Source organism: Trachypithecus francoisi, unplaced genomic scaffold (assembly GCF_009764315.1).
Source record: "Trachypithecus francoisi isolate TF-2019V2 unplaced genomic scaffold, Tfra_2.0 Contig01585, whole genome shotgun sequence".
Taxonomy (NCBI): Eukaryota; Metazoa; Chordata; class Mammalia; order Primates; family Cercopithecidae; genus Trachypithecus; species Trachypithecus francoisi.
Window position 1 is genome coordinate 8,980,362 of NW_022681444.1, and position 19,398 is coordinate 8,999,759.

General features: G+C 41.1%; 1 protein-coding gene across 5 annotated transcripts in view; it reads left to right on the plus strand.

The window, feature by feature from the left end:
• Window positions 1-19,398, plus strand: part of NUP214 (nucleoporin 214) — a 112,455-nt gene that overhangs the window by 45,084 nt on the left and 47,973 nt on the right. For all 5 annotated transcript variants that reach the window (XM_033194190.1, XM_033194208.1, XM_033194212.1 and 2 more), the window contains exons 22-24: window positions 6,754-7,017; window positions 8,123-8,284; window positions 11,085-11,184. In XM_033194190.1, coding sequence (XP_033050081.1) covers window positions 6,754-7,017; window positions 8,123-8,284; window positions 11,085-11,184 — 526 coding nt within the window. The remainder of the gene's footprint in view (window positions 1-6,753; window positions 7,018-8,122; window positions 8,285-11,084; window positions 11,185-19,398) is intronic.

A 19,398-nucleotide genomic window follows, 5' to 3' on the forward strand; every position in this document is an offset into this window, starting at 1 on the left:
AATGAACCTTGAGGACATTGTGCTAAGTGTAATAAGCTACAAATAGACAAATACTATGTGATTCCACTTATATGAAGTATCTAGAGATATCAAATTCATAAAGATGGAAACGAGAATAGGGGTTGCCCTGACTGAGGTGGGGATCATGGGGAGTTACTGTTTAATGGGTATAGAGTTTCAGTTTTGCACAGTGAAAATACTTCTGGAGGTGGATGGTGGTGATGATTACACAACAATGTGAATGTACTTAATACCTGTGAACTGTGCACTTTAAAACACTTAAGATGGTAAATTTTATGTTATATTTTACCAAATTTTAAAACTTGGAAAAAAATTTAAAGTTAAAATCGTAAGCTTTTCCTCTGCCTTCTGTGTTTAAATGTTCTTTGAACACATGCCTTATAAAGGCATTACAATATTTCCTTGTATTAGAAGGCCATAATGCCTATTACTAATCTTGTTGCCAAAATTTTACTCAGAACGTCTTTATTCACAAATCTTTAACCCACATCAGATTATATATTTAGATAAAAATCCTTAGAAGTGAGATTTATGGAATTTACTTATTCATTCATTCAATAAATATGATTGCCTAGTTTGTTCCAGTCAGTGGTAAGAGAAGCATTGTCTCTGCCCACATGAAGCTTTTCATTTAAGAGGAGGAATTCAGACATTAAGCAGATAACCGCACATGATACTCATTTAATATTAGTGTGCATGCTAGGAAGAGTAACTCAGCATGTAAACACTTAATTTTTTAAATTGGGAAAAACACACATAAAGGGCGCAAAACTAAAACGTATACCCCTGTAGCCTCTACTCAGGCCAAGAAACAGAATATTGCCATTTTTTAGAAGCCCTCTTGTATACCCCGGTTTTCCTTCCTCCCCTAAGGCACCATTATATGGGCTTATGTGAGAGTTTCGCCTTTGCCTTTTTTTTTTTTTTGACATTTTTTGTTATTTTAAATTTATTATTTTGAAAAAATTCCAATTTCCAATTGCGAGTACAGTAAGCACCCGCTTACCCCTCACTCATATGTTTGCTACAATTATTGCTGAACTATCTGAGAATACGTTAAAGACAACGCCCCTTACTCCTAAATATTTCAACATGTGTCCTCCAAGAACAAAGGTGCTCTCTTACACGTCATAATACAGTTCGCAGGTTCAGGAAATTTAACATATACAGTTATCTCATATATAGTTGGTACTCAAATTTTGCCAGCTGTCCACTCCCTACACGTTGATTGGATCTAGGATCCAATGCAGGATTCTGCATTGCATAAGTTGTCATTCTCTTTAGTCTCCTTTTCTTTGTTTTCCTTCAGAGCTTTACTATGTAAGCATACCTCCCAAAACACTATAATTTGGTTTTGCCTGTGTTTTGGTTTTGCATACCACATAAATCCATTCACTTAGTCTCTAAATGGGCTTCTTGTGTTCCACATCAGGCTTGTAAGATCCATCCATGTTGTTGCCTCTAGCTGTTATTTTAGTTGCTCTATATAGGATTCTATTGTATGAGTATGCTGCATGTGTTTAGTCATTCTCTTGTTGAACATGTACTGCTTTCAGTTTATAGCTGTTACAGAAAAGGTGGTTCTGAATATTCCTGTGTGTGTCTCTCGGAGCACATATGTACTCTTCATTTGGTTACATAGCTAGGAGTGGCATTGTTGGTTCATAGTCTGTCCATATGCCCAGCTTTCATAGATTCTGCCAAGCAGTTTTACCAAGTGGTTGTACTTTATCATCAGTAGATGAGTGTTACAGTTGTTCCACATCTTTGCCAAGCCTGATAGTGTCAGTGTTTTTTCTTTTAACTATTCTGGTAGAACTCTTGTAAAATGTTTTAACTGTTCAGATACCTTCTTTTGTGGAGTACCGAGTTAAATCTTTCGTTCATTCATTATTAAATACTCTTTGTTATTGATTTGTAAATGTTTTTATAAATTCTGGAGACCAGTCTTTGTTGGTTTTATGAGTTGTAGATACTCACTTTGCCTTTTTGCCCTCTTATGTCTTGGTGAACAGAAGTTCTTTTTTTGTTTTTGTTTTTAGAAACAGAGTCTTGCTCTGTTGCCCAGGCTGGAGTGCAGTGGTGCAGTCATAGCTCACTGCAGCCCCAACCTCCCTGGCTGAAGCAATCCTCCTGCCTCAGCCTCCTGAGTTGCTGGGACTATAGGCACAGGCCAGGCCACCATGCCCAGCTAGTTTTTTATTTTTTTGTAGAGACATTATCTCGCTATGTTGCTCAGGCTGATCTGGAACATCTGGCCTTACGTGATCTTCCTGCCTCAGCTTCCCAAAGCGCTGGGATTACAGGTGTGAGCAACTGTGCCCAGCCTGTCGGTCAGAGGTTCTTAATTGTGAAATAGTGAGATTTATCAGCCTTTTCTTTCATAGTTAGTACTTTTTGTGTTCTGTTTAAGAAATCTTCTATCTCTAGGTAATGAAAGTAGGTATGTACCTTTATTATCTTCTGGAAACATTAAAGTTTGCCTTTCACAATTGGATCTGGAGGCAGATCACGAGCTCAGGAGATCGAGACCATCTGGGTCAACATGGTGAAAACTCATCTCTACTAAAAGTACAAAAAAATTAGCTGGGCATGGTGGCACACAGCTGTAGTCCCAGCTACTTAGGAGGCTGAGGCAGGAGAATCGCTTGAACCCGGGAGGTGGAGGTTGCAGTGAGCCGAGATCACGCCACTGCACTCCAGCCTGGCGACAGAGTGAGACTGTCACACAAAAAAAATGCCAAAGTGCTCTCAGATTATAGGTGTGAGCCACCACGCCTGGCCTCTGCTTACATTTAAATTAAATGAAATTGCAAGGCAAGGTGGTGCATGCCTGTAACCCCAGCTGCTTGAGGCTGAGGCAGGAGGATCACTTGAGCCCAGGAGTTCGAGACCAGCCTGGGAAAGGAGCGGTGAGACCTTGTCTCAAATAAATATATAAATTTTAAAAATAAAAGTAACATTTAAAATTTAGTTTTGCAATCCTAGTAGCCACATTTCAGGTGCTCAGTAGGCACGTGTGACTAATGGCTACTGTAATGGCAAAAACATATAAAGAACATTTCATCATTGCAGAAAGTTCTACAATTCAGAGTAGGGGTTGGTAGATTTTTCCACAAGGGGCCAGCTGGAGAATAGTTGAGGTTTGCAGGCGCTGTGGTTTCCACTGCACCTACCTAACTCTGCTGTTGTAATGGGAAAGCAGCCACAGACCATGTGATGAGAGGGGCATGTCTGTGTTTCAGCAAAACTTTGTATTTCTACAAAGAGACAGCTGGCCTGTGGTTGTAGTTTTCTGACCCCTGCTCTAGAATGTTGGCATTCTTGGTGTTTTACATTTTCGTATTAACATTAAAATTGTCTTGTTAAATTCTACCTCCCTGTACCTACAGTAGTCAAAACCATGGAGACAGAACTAGAAACTGCCAGAAGCTGGAAGAGGGAGAATGGGGAGTTTGTGTTTCATGGGGATGAAGTTTCAGTTTGGGAAGATGAAAACATTCTGGAGATAGATGGTAGTCACGGTTATACAACATTAGAAATGTATTTATACCATGGAACTGTACACTTTAAAATGGTGACTGTGGTGTCATTTTATGTTATATTTTACCACAATAAAAAAAAAAAAAAAAAAAGGAGGCTGGAGAATCGCTTGAACCCGGGAGGCAGAGGTCGCAGTGAGCCGAGATCACGTCATTGCACTCCAGCTTGGGCAACAAGAGCAAACCTCCATCTCAGAAAAGAAAAAAAGTTTCGGGGGAGGAATTTTGCCTTCCTCAGCCTTCAAAGGAAAGTTGAGATTTTGACTGGAATTGTATTGAGTTTCTAGATCTACCTGAGAATTGACATATGTGCAGTAGTGAACTCAGTTTCTGAACTGGGTACATATTTGCGTATTCGGGTATTCTTTAATTTCTCTTAATGTTTTCTGCATGACAGACGTGCACATCTTTTGTTAGATTGCTAAAAATTTGATGCTCTTATAATGGTAGATTTTTTTTCCCTTAAATTTTATGGTTTATGTTGGATGTAGTATAGAGAAATACAGTTGATTTATGTATATTTACTTACACCCAACAACCTGGCAGAACTCATTTATTCTAACATGTCTGTAGCTGTTTCTTGGCTTTGTAACTATGGGAACAATGATACCCTCCATGGATACTAATGGTGATGTTTCTGCCTTTCCAGTCCTATTATTATTATTGTTTTACCTTACTTCACTGGCTAGAACCTCCAGTGCAGCATAAAAGTGTCATGTAGCTATCCTTGATCTCAAAAGGAGCACTTTCTATAGTTCATCTTAAGATGTGAGGTTTGCTGCATCTACTGAGATGATCATATGACTTCTATCCTTTTGTCTCCCCACCCTCCCTGCCCCCCGTCATGTAGCTTTCTGTCTTTCCTTACCTGAACTAGAGTGTAAACAGAATAAGATTCTTTAAATTTCAGTAGGACCCTCTTTCTAATGCAGGCAGTTAGCTGCATCCTTGATCACAGTGGAGGCAGCACCGTCGGCATAGTGAGCAGTCCATGCTCCATGCTTCTGTGAGCGAGCATGCCCACTGCATCCTTCAGTTGGATGGGCTCCCTCCACCAAAGGCAGGTAAATGGCCTCAGAAAGGTGAAGGAAGGAACTAAGAGTACCCCCATGTTACATAGGACCTTGGAGGTTACATAGCTAATCCAGTGTCTCTTTCTGTCTAGTTCTTGAAGGTGATGTGATTATTTGAGTCATCTATTATTGTTACTATCAGGAACTGCAATAGGATTTTAGAGACATTACGGAGAGCAATTAGGCCCAAGAGAACATGGGTTTGTATTAGTTTCCTATGGATGCCGTAACAAATTATCACAAACTTAGTGGCTTAAAATGGTATCTAGTTGTTATCTCACAGGAATATTTTCTGTGATGATGGAAATATTCTGTATCTTTGCTGTCCAGCAGAGTAGCTACTAGCTACATGTGGCTATGGAGTACATGAAATGTGGCTAGTGCAATTGAGGAACTGATTTTTCATTAATTTGCTTTTAATTAGTTTAAATTTAAATAACCACATATGGCTACTGGCTACCAAATTGGATAAGACAGCCGTAGCACATAGCGTTGGTTTTTAGTGGTGTTTGTTATGTTATACTTACATTATGACAATAAAATCTTGCAGAGCCATGTGCACATAGGACACAAAGTCAATAATATTTGCAGAGCCATTTTAAATAACTTGGGGAGGGAAGAAAAAGGGCTAGATTATTTTGTTTGGTTTTTGTTTTTTCCAATATACAGGAAGTATTCACTTGCATTCTGAAATTTATGATAGAAAGTAACATGACATAAAGCCTTACTCTTCATAATCTAAACAGAAGGCCAGGATTCAGTTCAGTTCAATTCTGTTTTCTCTTTTGGGTTTTTGTTGTTGTTGTTGTTGTTGTTGTTTGAGAAGGGGTCTCACTCTGTCACCCAGGCTGCAGTGCAGTGGCACAATCTGGGCTCACTACAACCTTTGCTCCCAGGTTCAAGCGATTCTCCTACCTCAGCCTCCTGAGTAGCTGGGAGTACAGGTGTGCGCCACCACACCCTGCTGATTTTTGTATTTTTAAGTAGAGATGGGGGCCGGGCGCAGTGGCTCAAGCCTGTAATCCCAGCACTTTGGGAGGCCGAGACGGGCAGATCACGAAGTCAGGAGATGGAGACCATCCTGGCGAACACGGTGAAACCCTGTCTCTACTAAAAAAATACAAAAAACTAGCCGGGCGAGGTGGTGGGCGCCTGTAGTCCCAGCTACTCGGGAGGCTGAGGCGGGAGAATGGCGTAAACCCGGGAGGCGGAGCTTGCAGTGAGCCGAGATCCGGCCACTGCACTCCAGCCTGGGCAACAGAGCGAGACTCCGTCTCAAAAAAAAAAAAAAAAAATGTAGAGATGGGGTTTCACCATATTTGCCAGGCTGGTTTCGAACTCCTGACCTGGTAATCTGCCTACCTTGGCCTCCCGAATTGCTGGGATTACAGGCGTGAGCCACTATGTCCAGCCATTTTCTTTCTTTCTTTCTTTCTTTTTTTTTTTTTTTTGAGAGAGGGTTTCACTCTGTTGCCCTATTTTTTGTAGAGACAGGGTCTCATTATGTTGCTTAAGCTAGTCTTGAACTCCTGGCTTCAAGCAGTCCTCCTACCTCAGTCTCCCAAAGTGCTGCGATTATAGGCCTGAGCCACTGCACCGAATCTCTTGTATATTTTTTAAAAATCTAATTGTCTAAATCAGAAGAATCATTAGATTTACCTGGAAATGTTCGAGACACTCAAGACTGAGGACATTCTGTCTATTCCGTTTTGCATTGGACCTGTTCTTAGCAGCTTATTGGAAGGTGACAGTAATGGTGTGATTGTTCACCCCACCATGGAAACTTGCCTGTTACATTTCTAGTATATTATTATTATACTAGTGAGGGCTCCAGGTCTTCTACTTTGACACCAGTATTAATTCTGTCTCTTATGTTTTCACATTCTTTTATTTAACAGCCCCAAGATGTTCTTGTTCACACAGCTCAGTTTCTCAAATTCCCATCTGAGCAAAAACCGAAAACCATTTTTGTTCACATTTGACAATACCTGCTTCCACTTAAGTAATAATCAAATCATTTTACAAGTTGAAGTTTTGTTTTATCAACAGTGAAAATTACTTAGCTTTTGGGCTTGCTTTGAGTTGTCTAAATTGTGTTTTGTTTGGGGCTTTTGTAGCCAGCCTGTCTCGATCAGCCTTTCTATCTCAGAGATATTATGAAGACTTGGATGAAGTCAGCTCAACATCATCTGTCTCCCAGTCTCTGGAGAGTGAAGATGCACGGACGTCCTGTAAAGATGAGGAGGCGGCGGTTCAGGCCCCTCGGCATGCCCCCGTGGTTCGCACTCCTTCCATCCAGCCCAGTCTCTTGCCTCATACAGCACCTTTTGCTAAATCTCACCTGGTTCATGGTTCTTCATCTGGTGTGATGGGAACTTCAGGTAAGTAAACAGTGGGAAAGCAAACTGTTTTTTCCCTATGATGTTTCTAACTAATGAAGGAATTATAACTGGGTTTTATACTGTCACACCAAAATGGTGGTTGGCTCCAGCCCACTTTTTTTTTTTTTTTTTTTTTGAGATGGAGTCTCGCTCTGTTGCCCAGGCTGGAGTGCAATGCTGGAGTGCAGTGGCGCGATCTTGGCTCACTGCAACCTCCACCTTCTGGTTCAAACGATTCTCCTGCCTCACCCTCCCAAGGCATGTCTCCTAGTGGAGACGAGGTTTCACCATGTTGTGTTGACTAGGCTGTTAAATTCCTGACCTCAGGTGATCCACCTGCCTTGGCCTCCCAAAGTGCTAGGATTACAGGCATGAGCCACTGCACCTGGCTGCTCAACTCACTTCTGCTAATATTCTAGAAATTAGAAGACTAATTGAAAAGATGTGTGTTCCCCTTGAAAGCAGTTGCTAGGCCATTGTGAGGAAGGAGATGGCTCTCCAAGGTTATGCACTGTAACAGCTTTTCTGCTGAGCCAGCTTGTTTTTTAAAACGGTCTTTTTCAGAAGTAAGTAAAAGGGGGCTGTTTGCTTCAGTTATAAAGCAACATCCTCTCTCATGTCTTTCAAATCCTGGCTCATTTCAGCCTGACTTGTGGCATATTCTGCCTCAGAACTCATCAGCTCCGATGCTTGTGGTCAGTATTGGCTCACTGTACTGACTGGTGGTGTGCCCCCACACTTTCAGTGCGGTGTCAGGGCTTTGCATCAAAGTGACTTCCAGCAGAGAAAAATACCAGTGTTAGGTACTAGAATGAAGAGAATTTGTGAGAGGGGATCAGGGAATTGGTCTATATTGGTATAAAAGTTATATCTCAGTCAGTATCAGGAAATGATAATGTAAAGTATCTTAGTAGACGTGGGTAGGCAAATTGCATGTGGTAACTGAAAGACACAGATGCCAGCCTGTTAATTTACTGGTTCTTTTCTATGTTAACGCTGATTTTAGCATTTTCCCTGCAGTCGAATGTAAAGAATTTACCATTTTAACCTTTTGTATGTTCCTGTTCTCTCACCCACTCACACTTAATTTTTCTTTTTCTCTTAGTGGCTACATCTGCTAGCAAAATTATTCCTCAAGGGGCTGATAGCACAATGCTTGCCACGAAAACCGTGAAACATGGTGCACCTAGTCCTTCCCACCCCATCTCAGCCCCGCAGGCAGCTGCCGCAGCAGCACTCAGACGGCAGATGGCCAGTCAGGCACCAGGTAAAAGCTGTAGCCCCATACCTGTACAGAGGCTGATTATGACATGTCTGAGTCACAGGCCAGGACAGCAGGTGGCAAGAAACAGTGGGCTCTCTTTGGTGCCCTTCAGAAGAGAAGATTGACGTGACAGCCCCCTTGCCTTTGTGGAGAGAGTTCTAAGAAGGCAGAGACTAGGTCTGAAAGTCTTTGCTTTTAAGGGGAGGGATTAGAACTGCCACATTTAGTTAAGGTGGAAATCAGTGGGGTTTTTTTTTTTTTTTTAAACAAAGTTTCTAATCCTACTTTTGAATAATGTCTGCTTCGAGCCCTAAAATTATAACCTTTGAAATTTGATAATCTAATAACATTAGCATCATCTCTTAGTATCTTACAGATTGCAACTACATTGAATGCAAAATAGCCATTCAAATACCTATTTTGACTGGGCATAGTGACTCATGCCTGTAATCCCAGCACTTTGGGAGGCTGAGTGGGAGGATCACTTGAGGCCAGGAGTTTGAGACCACCCTAGGCAACATAGTGAGACCTCATCTCTATAACAAAACAAACACAAACAAAAAGAATGACCATTTCGTGTTTGAGTAATCTAAAGTTCAGAGAGGTGAAGGTTATCCCACCAGTAAGTAGCAGAACTCAGACTCTAACCCTCTGCTCTTTCTCAGTTCAGCATTTTTTCTTCTCCAACTATATCTTGCATGAAGCTTTTTTTTTCTTTTTAGATGGGGTCTAACTATGTTGCCTAGGCTGGAGGGCCTTGGTGCGATCACGGCTTACTGCAGCCTCTGTGATCTCCCGAACCCAGGTCACCTTCCCACCTCAGGCTCCTGGATAGCTAGGACTAGAGGCATGCACCACTACACCAGGCAGATATTGGAAAAATTTTTGTAGAGACGGGATTTTGCCATGTTACCCAAGCTGGTCTCAAACTCCTGGGCTCAAGTGATCCACCCGCCTCTGTCTCCCAAAGTGCTGGGATTATAGGCATAAGCCACTGCGCTTGACCAAAGCTTTTTTTTTTTTTAACATTATAAAATTTAACTTTTACAGATGGAAGCTCTAATAAGCCAGTTAGCACTTAACATTTCATCAGTGACTTGTCATTATCCCAAACGTTCTACATTAGGATTTTTCAGTCTGCGTAGTTGGTCTCAAGGACTTCAGTTATCACTAGTTATCAGTTTTATAAGCTAGTAGTTCTCAACTAGAGGCTGCCCCCACTTCCCTATCCTCCTCCCCTGAAACAATTGGCAGTGTTGCTGGCATTTAGTGGGTAGAGGCCAGGAATGCTGCAAAAAAAGAAAAAAAATCTTTAAAATGCGTAAGACACCCCCACGACAAAGGGTTATCTAGCCCCAAAATGTCAGTAGTGCCAGGGTCAAGAAACAGATGTAAGCCAAATATTTTTGTTTTAGCTGAGTAGAATTATTTTTTAGATGTATCACTACTTGGAACACTTATCAACTTATAGTCCTTTTTAAAAGACTAGAAAGACATAATGGTTTGATTTAGGAAAAAAGAACTAACATTAAACAGTGATAAGTCAAAAAATTGTAAAGAAAAATTTAAATATTAAAACCTTTGTTAAGGCATCTAACATATATATTGAAGAACAAAACAAAGATAACTTTTAAGGTACCTTTGAGCTTTCTAAAAATAGAATTCTTTGATCTCTTTAAATATTACTTGGACCAGGCAGAATCTTGCCATTGTGCTGAACAGGGCTGAAATCGAGCTGATCGAGTCAATGATTTGTAAAAAGTTAAAATCTGCTAGGATTTAGGATTGTTCCACTTAGCAGGAGGTGGTGTGATCTGCATTATCATCTTGGATGCAAACATTTCTAAGGTATAGGCACCTTTGAATATGAAATATGAAAGATGTGCAGTCGTAGGCAAGATGTTGCATGAAGCTTTTTTTTTTCTTTTGAGATAGGGTCTAGCTATGTTGCCTAGGCTGGAGGGCAGTGGTGCGATCATGGCTCACTGCAGCCTCCATGATCTCCCGAATCCAGGTCACCTTCCCACCTCCGCCTCCTGGATAGCTAGGACTATAGGCATGCACCACTACACCAGGTCACTTCTCTGAAAGAGAGAATAAAGGAGAATAAACCAGAAGTCTATCGTTCTGCTTGTGGTACCGCTTTCACCTTGGTCAGTGATGCAGTTAGAAATGAGCCACAAGCTTTGCTCAGGCTTCCTTAATTGCTAATTATAGAATGTCATTAAGTCTTTTGGATACAATTTAAAATTATAAGACAAAGTAAAATCTGATAAGTAGGTGTCAAATATACGCCTCTTAGCCTCTTCCCCCATTATTGTCCAAGCTCCATTTTCCACATTTTATCCATTATGCCTGTCTGTCTCGCTAGGCCATGAATTTCTTTAGAGAAGAAACTACAGATACGTTTTGTATTCTCAGCCTAGGGGCTGGCACATAATAAGCCCATGTTAAAGACAGAGTGAATGAGTGGCAGAAATCCTGAGTCCAGATGCTGTTAATCCTCTAGCTCAAGCTGCGCTTTTCCAGCTCTATTGTAGAAAAGCTGGCCAGAGAATTCTTTTCCCCTACTCCAGGACATTTGATTCAGTTGCAGGAAGCCTTGTTCCATCACCTGTGTTAATGGAGTAGGCCAGGTGTTCCTTTGAACACAGTGCTGCAGAACTATCTAAAGTAGATTTCCTTCACATGATAAGGCTCTACTCTGCTTGGGCTCGTGTCTTGGTTTTTCATTTATATATGACTAGAACTTTTTATCCTTTACTGGAATTAATATGGTGTTCTCTCTTCTCTGTTTAAATAGCTGTAAGCACTTTGACTGAATCAACGTTGAAGAATGTCCCTCAAGTGGTAAATGTGCAGGAATTGAAGAATAACCCTGCAACCCCTTCTACAGCCATGGGGTATGTTCTGACTGCAGTGTGTTTCAGCCCCTGGCTGCTTCTGTAGTAGCGGCGGACTGCCTGCAGGGAGCAGCAGTGCCACTGTCACAGTCTGGTTTTCCTGCACCGCCTTAGGTTATAAGGGGGGTGACGGCTAAGGCTGCCTACGCAATGCATTTTCAGGAGATTGTCCTTTTTAACTGGCCAGTGACAGTTGCCTCACAAACTTTTAAAGTTTGTCTTGATACTGTATGCTCAGTTTCTGTTTGCCACATGTAAGTCTCTGTGTGGTATACATTAGGTGTGCAGGTTTTTTGTTTTTTGTTTCTTTTAATGCCCTCGGGGTTCCAGAGTTGATGCTTTGGGTCTGATGCAGACTTGATTCTGGAAACTATAATCTCAAGGGTGATACTCTTCTCCCTCACTTCCCTTCTCTGGGCATTTCTGTTCTTCCCATTTCTTTTGCTTTTGTATGAAAAAGTAGTCTTTTAGAAGATAGCAGCTCTGTTTGGAGACTTTAGCTTCTTTATCATGCCATGTTTAAGGGCTAGATTGTTGCTGGTGGAGCTCACTTGCTTTTTTAGTGGTGCTGGCGGGGGTTTTTTTATTTTTATTTTTTCTTTTTCTGACAGGATCTCACTCTGTCACACAGACTGGAGTGCAGTACGATCATGGCTTGCTATAGCCTTAACCTCCTGGGCCCAAGCCGTGCTCCCATATCTGCCTCCCAAGTAGCTGCTGGGACTACAGGCACATGCCACCACATCCAGCTAATTTATTTTTTGTAGAGATGGAGTTTTTGCTGTGTCACCCCAGGCTGGTCTCAAACTTCTGGGCTCAAGTGATCTTCTCACCTCATCCTCGCAAAGTGCTGTGATTACAGGCAGGAACCACTGTGCTCAGCCTAGCTCACTGTGCCCAGCCTAGCTCACTTGTCTTTAGTCCTCATCTGTGTTCAGAATTCAGGGTGCTGACTGCCTCCCGCTGCCCTGGGCAGGTTCACAGAACATGCCTGTGCCCTGCTTTGCCCTGCATATTTTGTAACTGTGATCCCTTTAGACCAGCCACCATCCCCTGTGGCAAAGGGAAGAGTTGAGGGATATTTCCTCGCTTGGAACACGGGGATCTTGACTAGTATCACATTTCAGGGAGTTAGTGTCTGGTACCCACGATTAGTCTAGCAGCACCACAGTGTGCCCACCTTCTGCCATCCCACGGAGCAGATCTGTCCACGGCTTTGTTTTCCTTCTCTCAAGTGGCCCTGTCTCACTGGTCCGCTGGCCTCTTTTTTTCCATGTTGTTCTGTTTATCAACACTGCTTGTTTGAGGCATTTTTAGTTATCTCAGGGCCATACTAACAGCTAAAAAACAAGCCTTCTCTATTACTATTTTGTAGTGACCTCGGAGCCTTGGTATGCTGTTTAGACCAAGATGGTATTTGTGGTTGTTGCAAACTTTTCAAGGGAAAGAACTATGTGTTAGCGTTTGGGAATTGTAGCCAGATTCCCAGCATAGGGAAGGCAAGGAAAAGCCACTGAAAGGCAGAATGTTACGTAAGATGGGAAAATTCAGCATATGGTACAGGAAGTATTGTCTGGTATTTCCGAGATATATTAGGTGCTAACCGTGTATGAGAAGCACCTTTTGGAGATTCCACTTCTCCTTTTCTCAAGCTTCATTTCCCTAAATGGTTCATATGGGCTGATCTTTGATGAAGGCTTTGTTCAAGGAGTAATTTTTTTTTTTTTTTTTTTGAGGCGGAGTCTCGCTCTGTCGCCCGGACTGGAGTGCAGTGGCCAAATCTCAGCTCACTGCAAGCTCCGCCTCCCGGGTTTATGCCATTCTCCTGCCTCAGCCTCCCGAGTAGCTGGGACTACAGGCGCCCGCCACCTCGCCCGGCTAGTTTTTGTATTTTTAGTAGAGACGGGGTTTCACCGTGTTAGCCAGGATGGTCTCGATCTCCTGACCTCGTGATCCGCCCGTCTCAGCCTCCCAAAGTGCTGGGATTACAGGCTTGAGCCACCGCGCCCGGCCTCAAGGAGTAATTTTGAGTCTACTCTTTCTGACAAGAAAAAATCTCAGACGACTTAAGAAATCTTGAAGAAACTTTCTGTTCCATTCTCCACAGAATTGGACTCTGGTATAATTATTTCATGTGTGTGCCCAGCATGGTGCCTGAAATGTAGAAGCATTCGTTTTCAATAATCATTTATTCAATAATAGGTAAACTCTACTCAAACATAAATTGAAAAGTGAAAATTGGTATTTACTGCCACCCCTCCCCAGGAAAGATTGAGACAATATGTTCATTGTAAAATGACTTGCTTTGAGATTCTTTTATGTTTTATTTTTAAAATTATTTTCAACCAGCTCTCATGGAACAGATTCTTTTAAACAGTTTCCTAAGTGTATTTTAAGTATTTAATTTTGCAGTTAGCTTTTTCTCAATGGTATCTTACAGAAAATTTATCATAGGATGAGCTTACATATTTCTGCCGTTGGTGTATTTTATGTTCACTGGCCTCATCCATTCAGTTCGTTGGAAGAGTGTTTATCTGGCGCCAACCCACAGCTATTCAGATTCCTTTGCAGTGCTCCATCGCTTGATTCAGCAGATTCTTACACAGCATCTGCTGTGAGCATGATACTGCCCTGGCTACTAGAAATAGGGTAGTTGAGTAAGACATAGCAACCAAGAAGACAGCCGGGAAACTGCCAGTTACACAAACACTTATTTTGTGTGCATTCATTCATTTATTCATTCTTTCAACAAATACTTAATGAGCATTTGTTGTATGCCACACACTATTCTTAGGTGCTGGAGATAAACTACCTGTTTTGTTGTTAACAAAATAGACCGAAAAAACTAACAGACTGATGATTGTTTGAAGAGACAAACAATAATCAAAATAAATAAGTAAAATATATAATATATTAGATGGTGATATGGTGTGATGCAGAAAATTAAAGCAGGGAAAAGGGTTAGAGAGTATTGTCTGAACATGGGTTATAATTTTAAATAGGGTGGCCAGGGAAGGCCTCCTCGAGAAGGTGACCTTTGAATGAAGAGAGCAAGTCCAGACAGCAGGTCTCATTAATATCTCCGAAGAAAGCTCCAAGCACAGGGCCTTTGGCAGGAGCGTGTCTACAAGTTGAAGAGGGAGTCAGGAGGGAGCTCTGGTGACAAGAGTAGAGGAAGCAAGAGGAAGAATGCTGGGGGAGGAGGTCAGGGAAGACTGTTGGTGGACAGTGTCTGTCTGAGTCCCTGCTTTCAGTTCTATTGGGTATGTATGTAGGAGTGGAATCGCTGGATCACATAGCTCAAACTGGTTTACAGAGGTGCCGCACCATTTTTCATTCCCAACAGTAATGTTTGGGGGTTGCAGTTTCTCCACATCCTCACCAACACTCATTATTGACTATCTTTTTTATTATAGCCATCCTAGTGGTGTAAAATGGTATCTCACACTCTCGGTGTGAGACAGCATTTCCCTAATGGCATCTTTTCATGTGCTTATTGGCCAGTTGTATCTTCTTTGGAGAAATATCTATTTAGCTCCTTTGCCCCGTTTTAAAATTAGGTTGTCTTTTTATTTTTGAGCTATAAGTTTCTTTGTATAATCTGTATTCAAGTCTCTCATCAGGCATATGATTTGCAAATATTTTCTCCCGTTCTTTGAGTTCTTTTTCACTTTCTTGATGTGTCCTTTGACACAAAAATTTAGTCCAGTTTATTTTTTCTCTTGTTGCTTGTGCTTTAGGTGTCACATGTAAGAAACCGTTGCCTAATCCAAGGTCATAAAGATTTACACTGATGTTTTCTTTGAAGAGTTGTGTGGTTTTAGCTCTTATATCTAGGTCTCTGATCCATTTGGAGTTAATTTTTGTAAATGGTGTGAAGTAGAGATCCAACTTCATTGTTTTGAATGTGGTATCCAGTTGTCCCAGCACTACCACGTATCTTTTCCATCCTTTTATTTCAATTTATTTTGTCTTTATATTTAAAATAGGTTTCTTGTAGCACAACAGTGTGAATGTACTTAATACCACTGAGCTACATGTACACTTAAAAATGGTTACTTTTAAGATGGCAAATTTTGTTGTGTATTTTACCACAATAAACAAAAATAATTTTAAAAAATAAAATGGATTTCTTATAGACTAGGGGTCCCCAGCCCAGGGCTGCAGACCAATACCGGTCTGTGGCCTCTTAGGAATCCGGCCACACAGCAGAAGGTGAGCGGCAGGCGAGCGAGCATTGCCACCTGAGCTCCACCTCCTGTCAGATCAGCGGCAGCTTTGGATTCTTGTAAGAACATGAACCCTATTGTGAATTGCACATGCGAAGGATCTAGATTGCATGCTCCTTATGATAATCTAACTGAATAAAATATAAAATTATAGCCTGATGATCTGAGGTGAAACAATTTCATCCTGAAACCATCCCCCTCCGCTGTCCATCTATGGAAAAATTTGTCTTTCACAAAACTGGTCCCTGGTACCAAAAAGGTTGGGGACCATGGTTGTAGACAGTATATAGTGGCCCTAGCTTGCTTTTTTTTTAACCTTGACCATCTATGACTTTTAATTGGAGTGATTAGATCATTTACCTTAAGTGTAATTATTGACATGTTTGGGTTTAAATCTGTTATATAGCTATTTGTTTCTATTTATCCCATCTGTTTATTGTTCAGTTTTTGTTTTTCTGGGTTCTTTTGGGTTAAATATCTTTATGACTCTATTTTAACTTTTTTGTTGACTTATTGGCTATAACTTGGTGTTAAGTGCTTACATTAGGGTTTATAGTATACATCCTCAACTTATCACAGACTGTCTTCAGGTGATGTTACATTACTAAAGAATAGTGTAAGAATCTGACAGCAGTATTCTGTTTTCTCCCTTCACCACCTTTATGCTATTGTACATTTTACTTCCACTTGTACTGTAAACCTCATGATACATTGTTATAAACAGTTGACTCTCTTTCCTCCCCTCTGCCCCTCAGACGGATTCTTGTTCTGTCGCCAAGGCCGGAGTGCAGTGGTGCGATTTCAGCTCACTGCAACCTCTGCCTCCCGGGTTCAAGTGATTTTCCTGCCTCAGCTGGGATTACAGGCGCCCACCATCACACCCAGCCAAATTTTGTATTTTTGGTAGAGACAGGGTTTCGCCATGTTGGCCAGGCTGGTCTTGGAACTCCTGACCTCAGGTGATCTGCCTGCCTCGGCCTCCCAAAGTGCTGGGATTACAGGCGTGAGCCACCGCAGCCGGCCGACTATCTTTTAAATACATTTAAATAAGAAGAATAATGTTTTCATGTTTATACATATAGTTATCATTTCCAGGTTCTTCATTCCTGTGTCTGGTCCCAGCTTGCCATCTGGAATAATTTTTCTTCTGCTCAAAGGACTTCCTTTAATGTTTCTTGAGGTTCACATCTGAATTCTTGTAGCTTTTGTATGTCTGCAAAAGTCTTTATTTCACCGTTGTTTTTGAAAGATATTTTCACAGGGTAAAGAATTCTAGATTGATAGTTTTTTTCTTTCACCAATTTAAAGATGTTCCTCTACTTTAAAAATAATAACTCTAGTAATCGACCAGAAACTTGAAAGGAACTTTAATCCTTTTGTTTTTCTTATTACAAATGTTTGTTATAGATATAAAAAAGATAGTTAAAAAGAACAAAATTAAAATCACCTTTATTCCCACCACAAATGTACGATTGTTATTTACACATTTTTTATCTTTATTTTATGAAAATGTTTCTTGTTAGAGAAAAATTTGGATGCATGCTGCTTTATAAATGTGTAACCTTTTCAGCTTAATCATGAAATCTAATTATTTACATTTTCCATGTCATAAAGAATTCTTCTTACACTATTCTTATTTTTATTTATTTATTTTTTTTTGAGACAGGAGTCTCGCTCTGTCGCCCAGGCTGGAGTGCAGTGACGCAATCTCAGCTCACTGCAACCTCCGCCTCTCGAGTTCAAGCGATTCTCCTGCCTCAGCCGCCTGAGTAGCTGGGATTAACAGGTGTGCACCACCACGCCTGGCTAATTTTTGTATTTTTATTTTTATTTTTTTATTTTTTTTTTTTTTTTTATTTTTTTTTTTGAGACGGAGTCTCGCAGTCGCCCAGGCTGGAGTGCAGTGGCCGGATCTCAGCTCACTGCAAGCTCCGCCTCCCGGGTTTACGCCATTCTCCTGCCTCAGCCTCCCGAGTAGCTGGGACTACAGGCGCCCGCCAACTCGCCCGGCTAGTTTTTCTATTTTTTAGTAGAGACGGGGTTTCGCCGTGTTAGCCAGGATGGTCTCGATCTCCTGACCTCGCGATCCACCCGTCTCGGCCTCCCAAAGTGCTGGGATTACAGGCTTGAGCCACCGCGCCCGGCCAATTTTTGTATTTTTAGTAGAGACGGGGTTTAACCATGTTGGCCTGGCTGGTTTCGAATTCCTGACCTCAGATGATCCACCCACCTCCGCTTCCCAAAGTGCTGGGATTACAGGTGTGAGACACAGCACCCGGGCCTCTTTTTTTTTTTTTTTTTTTTTTTTGAGGTGGAGTCTCGCTCTATCACTCAGGCTGGAGTGCAGTGGCACAGTCTTGGCTCACTGCAACCTCTGCCTCCCCGGTTCAAGCAATTCTCATGCCTTAGCCTCCCAAGTAGCTGGGACTACAGGTGCCTGCCACCACACCTGGCTAATTTTTCTGTATTTTTAGTAGAGACGGAGTTTCACCTTTTTGGCCAGCCTGGTCTCGAACTCCTGACCTCAAGTGATCCACCCACCTCGGCCACCCAAAGTGCTGGAATTGCAGGCATGAGCCACTGCGCCTGGCCTGTTTTTTCATATTTAATGTGGGTTTTTTCAAAGCTCTAATGCAGTTGCATCTTACATTATTTAAGTTACTTAGCATCTAAACATTCATGCAGGACATATAATTTGCTTTAACAAACTTTTGGATACTATTTTAAAGAATGTGTCTATGAAGACATTAAATTTACCAATGGAGAAAATAGTTGGCAGTTATATTCCCATCGACAGATGTCAAAAACTCCCAAGAATTGAATATGGAGTGTTTGTTTTCAGTATCTTCTATCATTTTCATTCTTTTTTCCTGTTGATTTCTTTTGTTTCTTCAGTTACTCTTGATAAGTTCCACTCTCTCATACATGAGTATATATGAAAAGATACATGTGATAGTGATTAAGATTTACCAAAATAAAACATAACCAGGTCTCTCGTTTTTTATGCTTTTTAAAATCCTGAAATAAGTTACAAGGAGTTGAGGCTTTTCACAACAATGGGATGAGTATTTACCTTGTTGAAGTTCATTAAAGTTGAAGGGGCCAATAGCAAAGGTCCTGGGTGACATTTTAATGCTTCACAACCCAACTTTATAATTGTGTGTAGAGTACACATCCATAGAACGTGTGTGCATTTGTCTGCCTGTGTTGGCATGTAGTGCTGGTAATATGTGGCCAAAATCAGAAAAAAAAGACTCTTCTGTGTTTTATTTTTCTCCAAGAACCCAAGTTTCCAAACTCTTAGTGACCTGTGCCTCTGTCCCTCATTTCTGAAGCAGGAGCTTTAGTGTTGCGGGAAATGTCAGTGTTTGTAGACCTCCTCAGTAAAGAGATGTCTCTTTGGGGCTCTGTTACGGCACCATTTTCTTCTTATAGTCCTCTGATTTTGCTTTTCATGTGTAGAACAAAGAATATCAAGATGAATTTCTGGTATTTTTCAGCTCCATATTGCTAAAAAGTAGAATAAAGTCATCTAAAATATGGGTACTTCTGAATTTGGCTTTTCTGTCCCTGGATCATTTCTGGCTATTGATTTCCATTGTTTTGTTTCATGATCATACACAAACGGTTGAACATATTTGTTTGAGAGTATACTGTTTTTTTCTGTTTGCTGTCTTGGATCTTGATAGAGATTTCTTGGATCTGATTTGTTAGTTGGTTTACTGGCTGATTGCACTGAACAGCATTTCTCTGCAGGGGTGTCACATGGTGTGTAGGTACTGTGAATCCTAATTTTGTGTATTTGGGGATTTAGGATACCCAGGAGATACATAGCATTATCACAAGTAAATAGAACAATAATTACACTCAGTCTTATTTGTGCATAATTTACTATCATGTCACAACTGAATTTTGGCTATAAAAAAGTTTCTAAAATTTGGATAAATTGCTGCTTTTATTTTTATTTCTGATTTGTTTGTCTTTG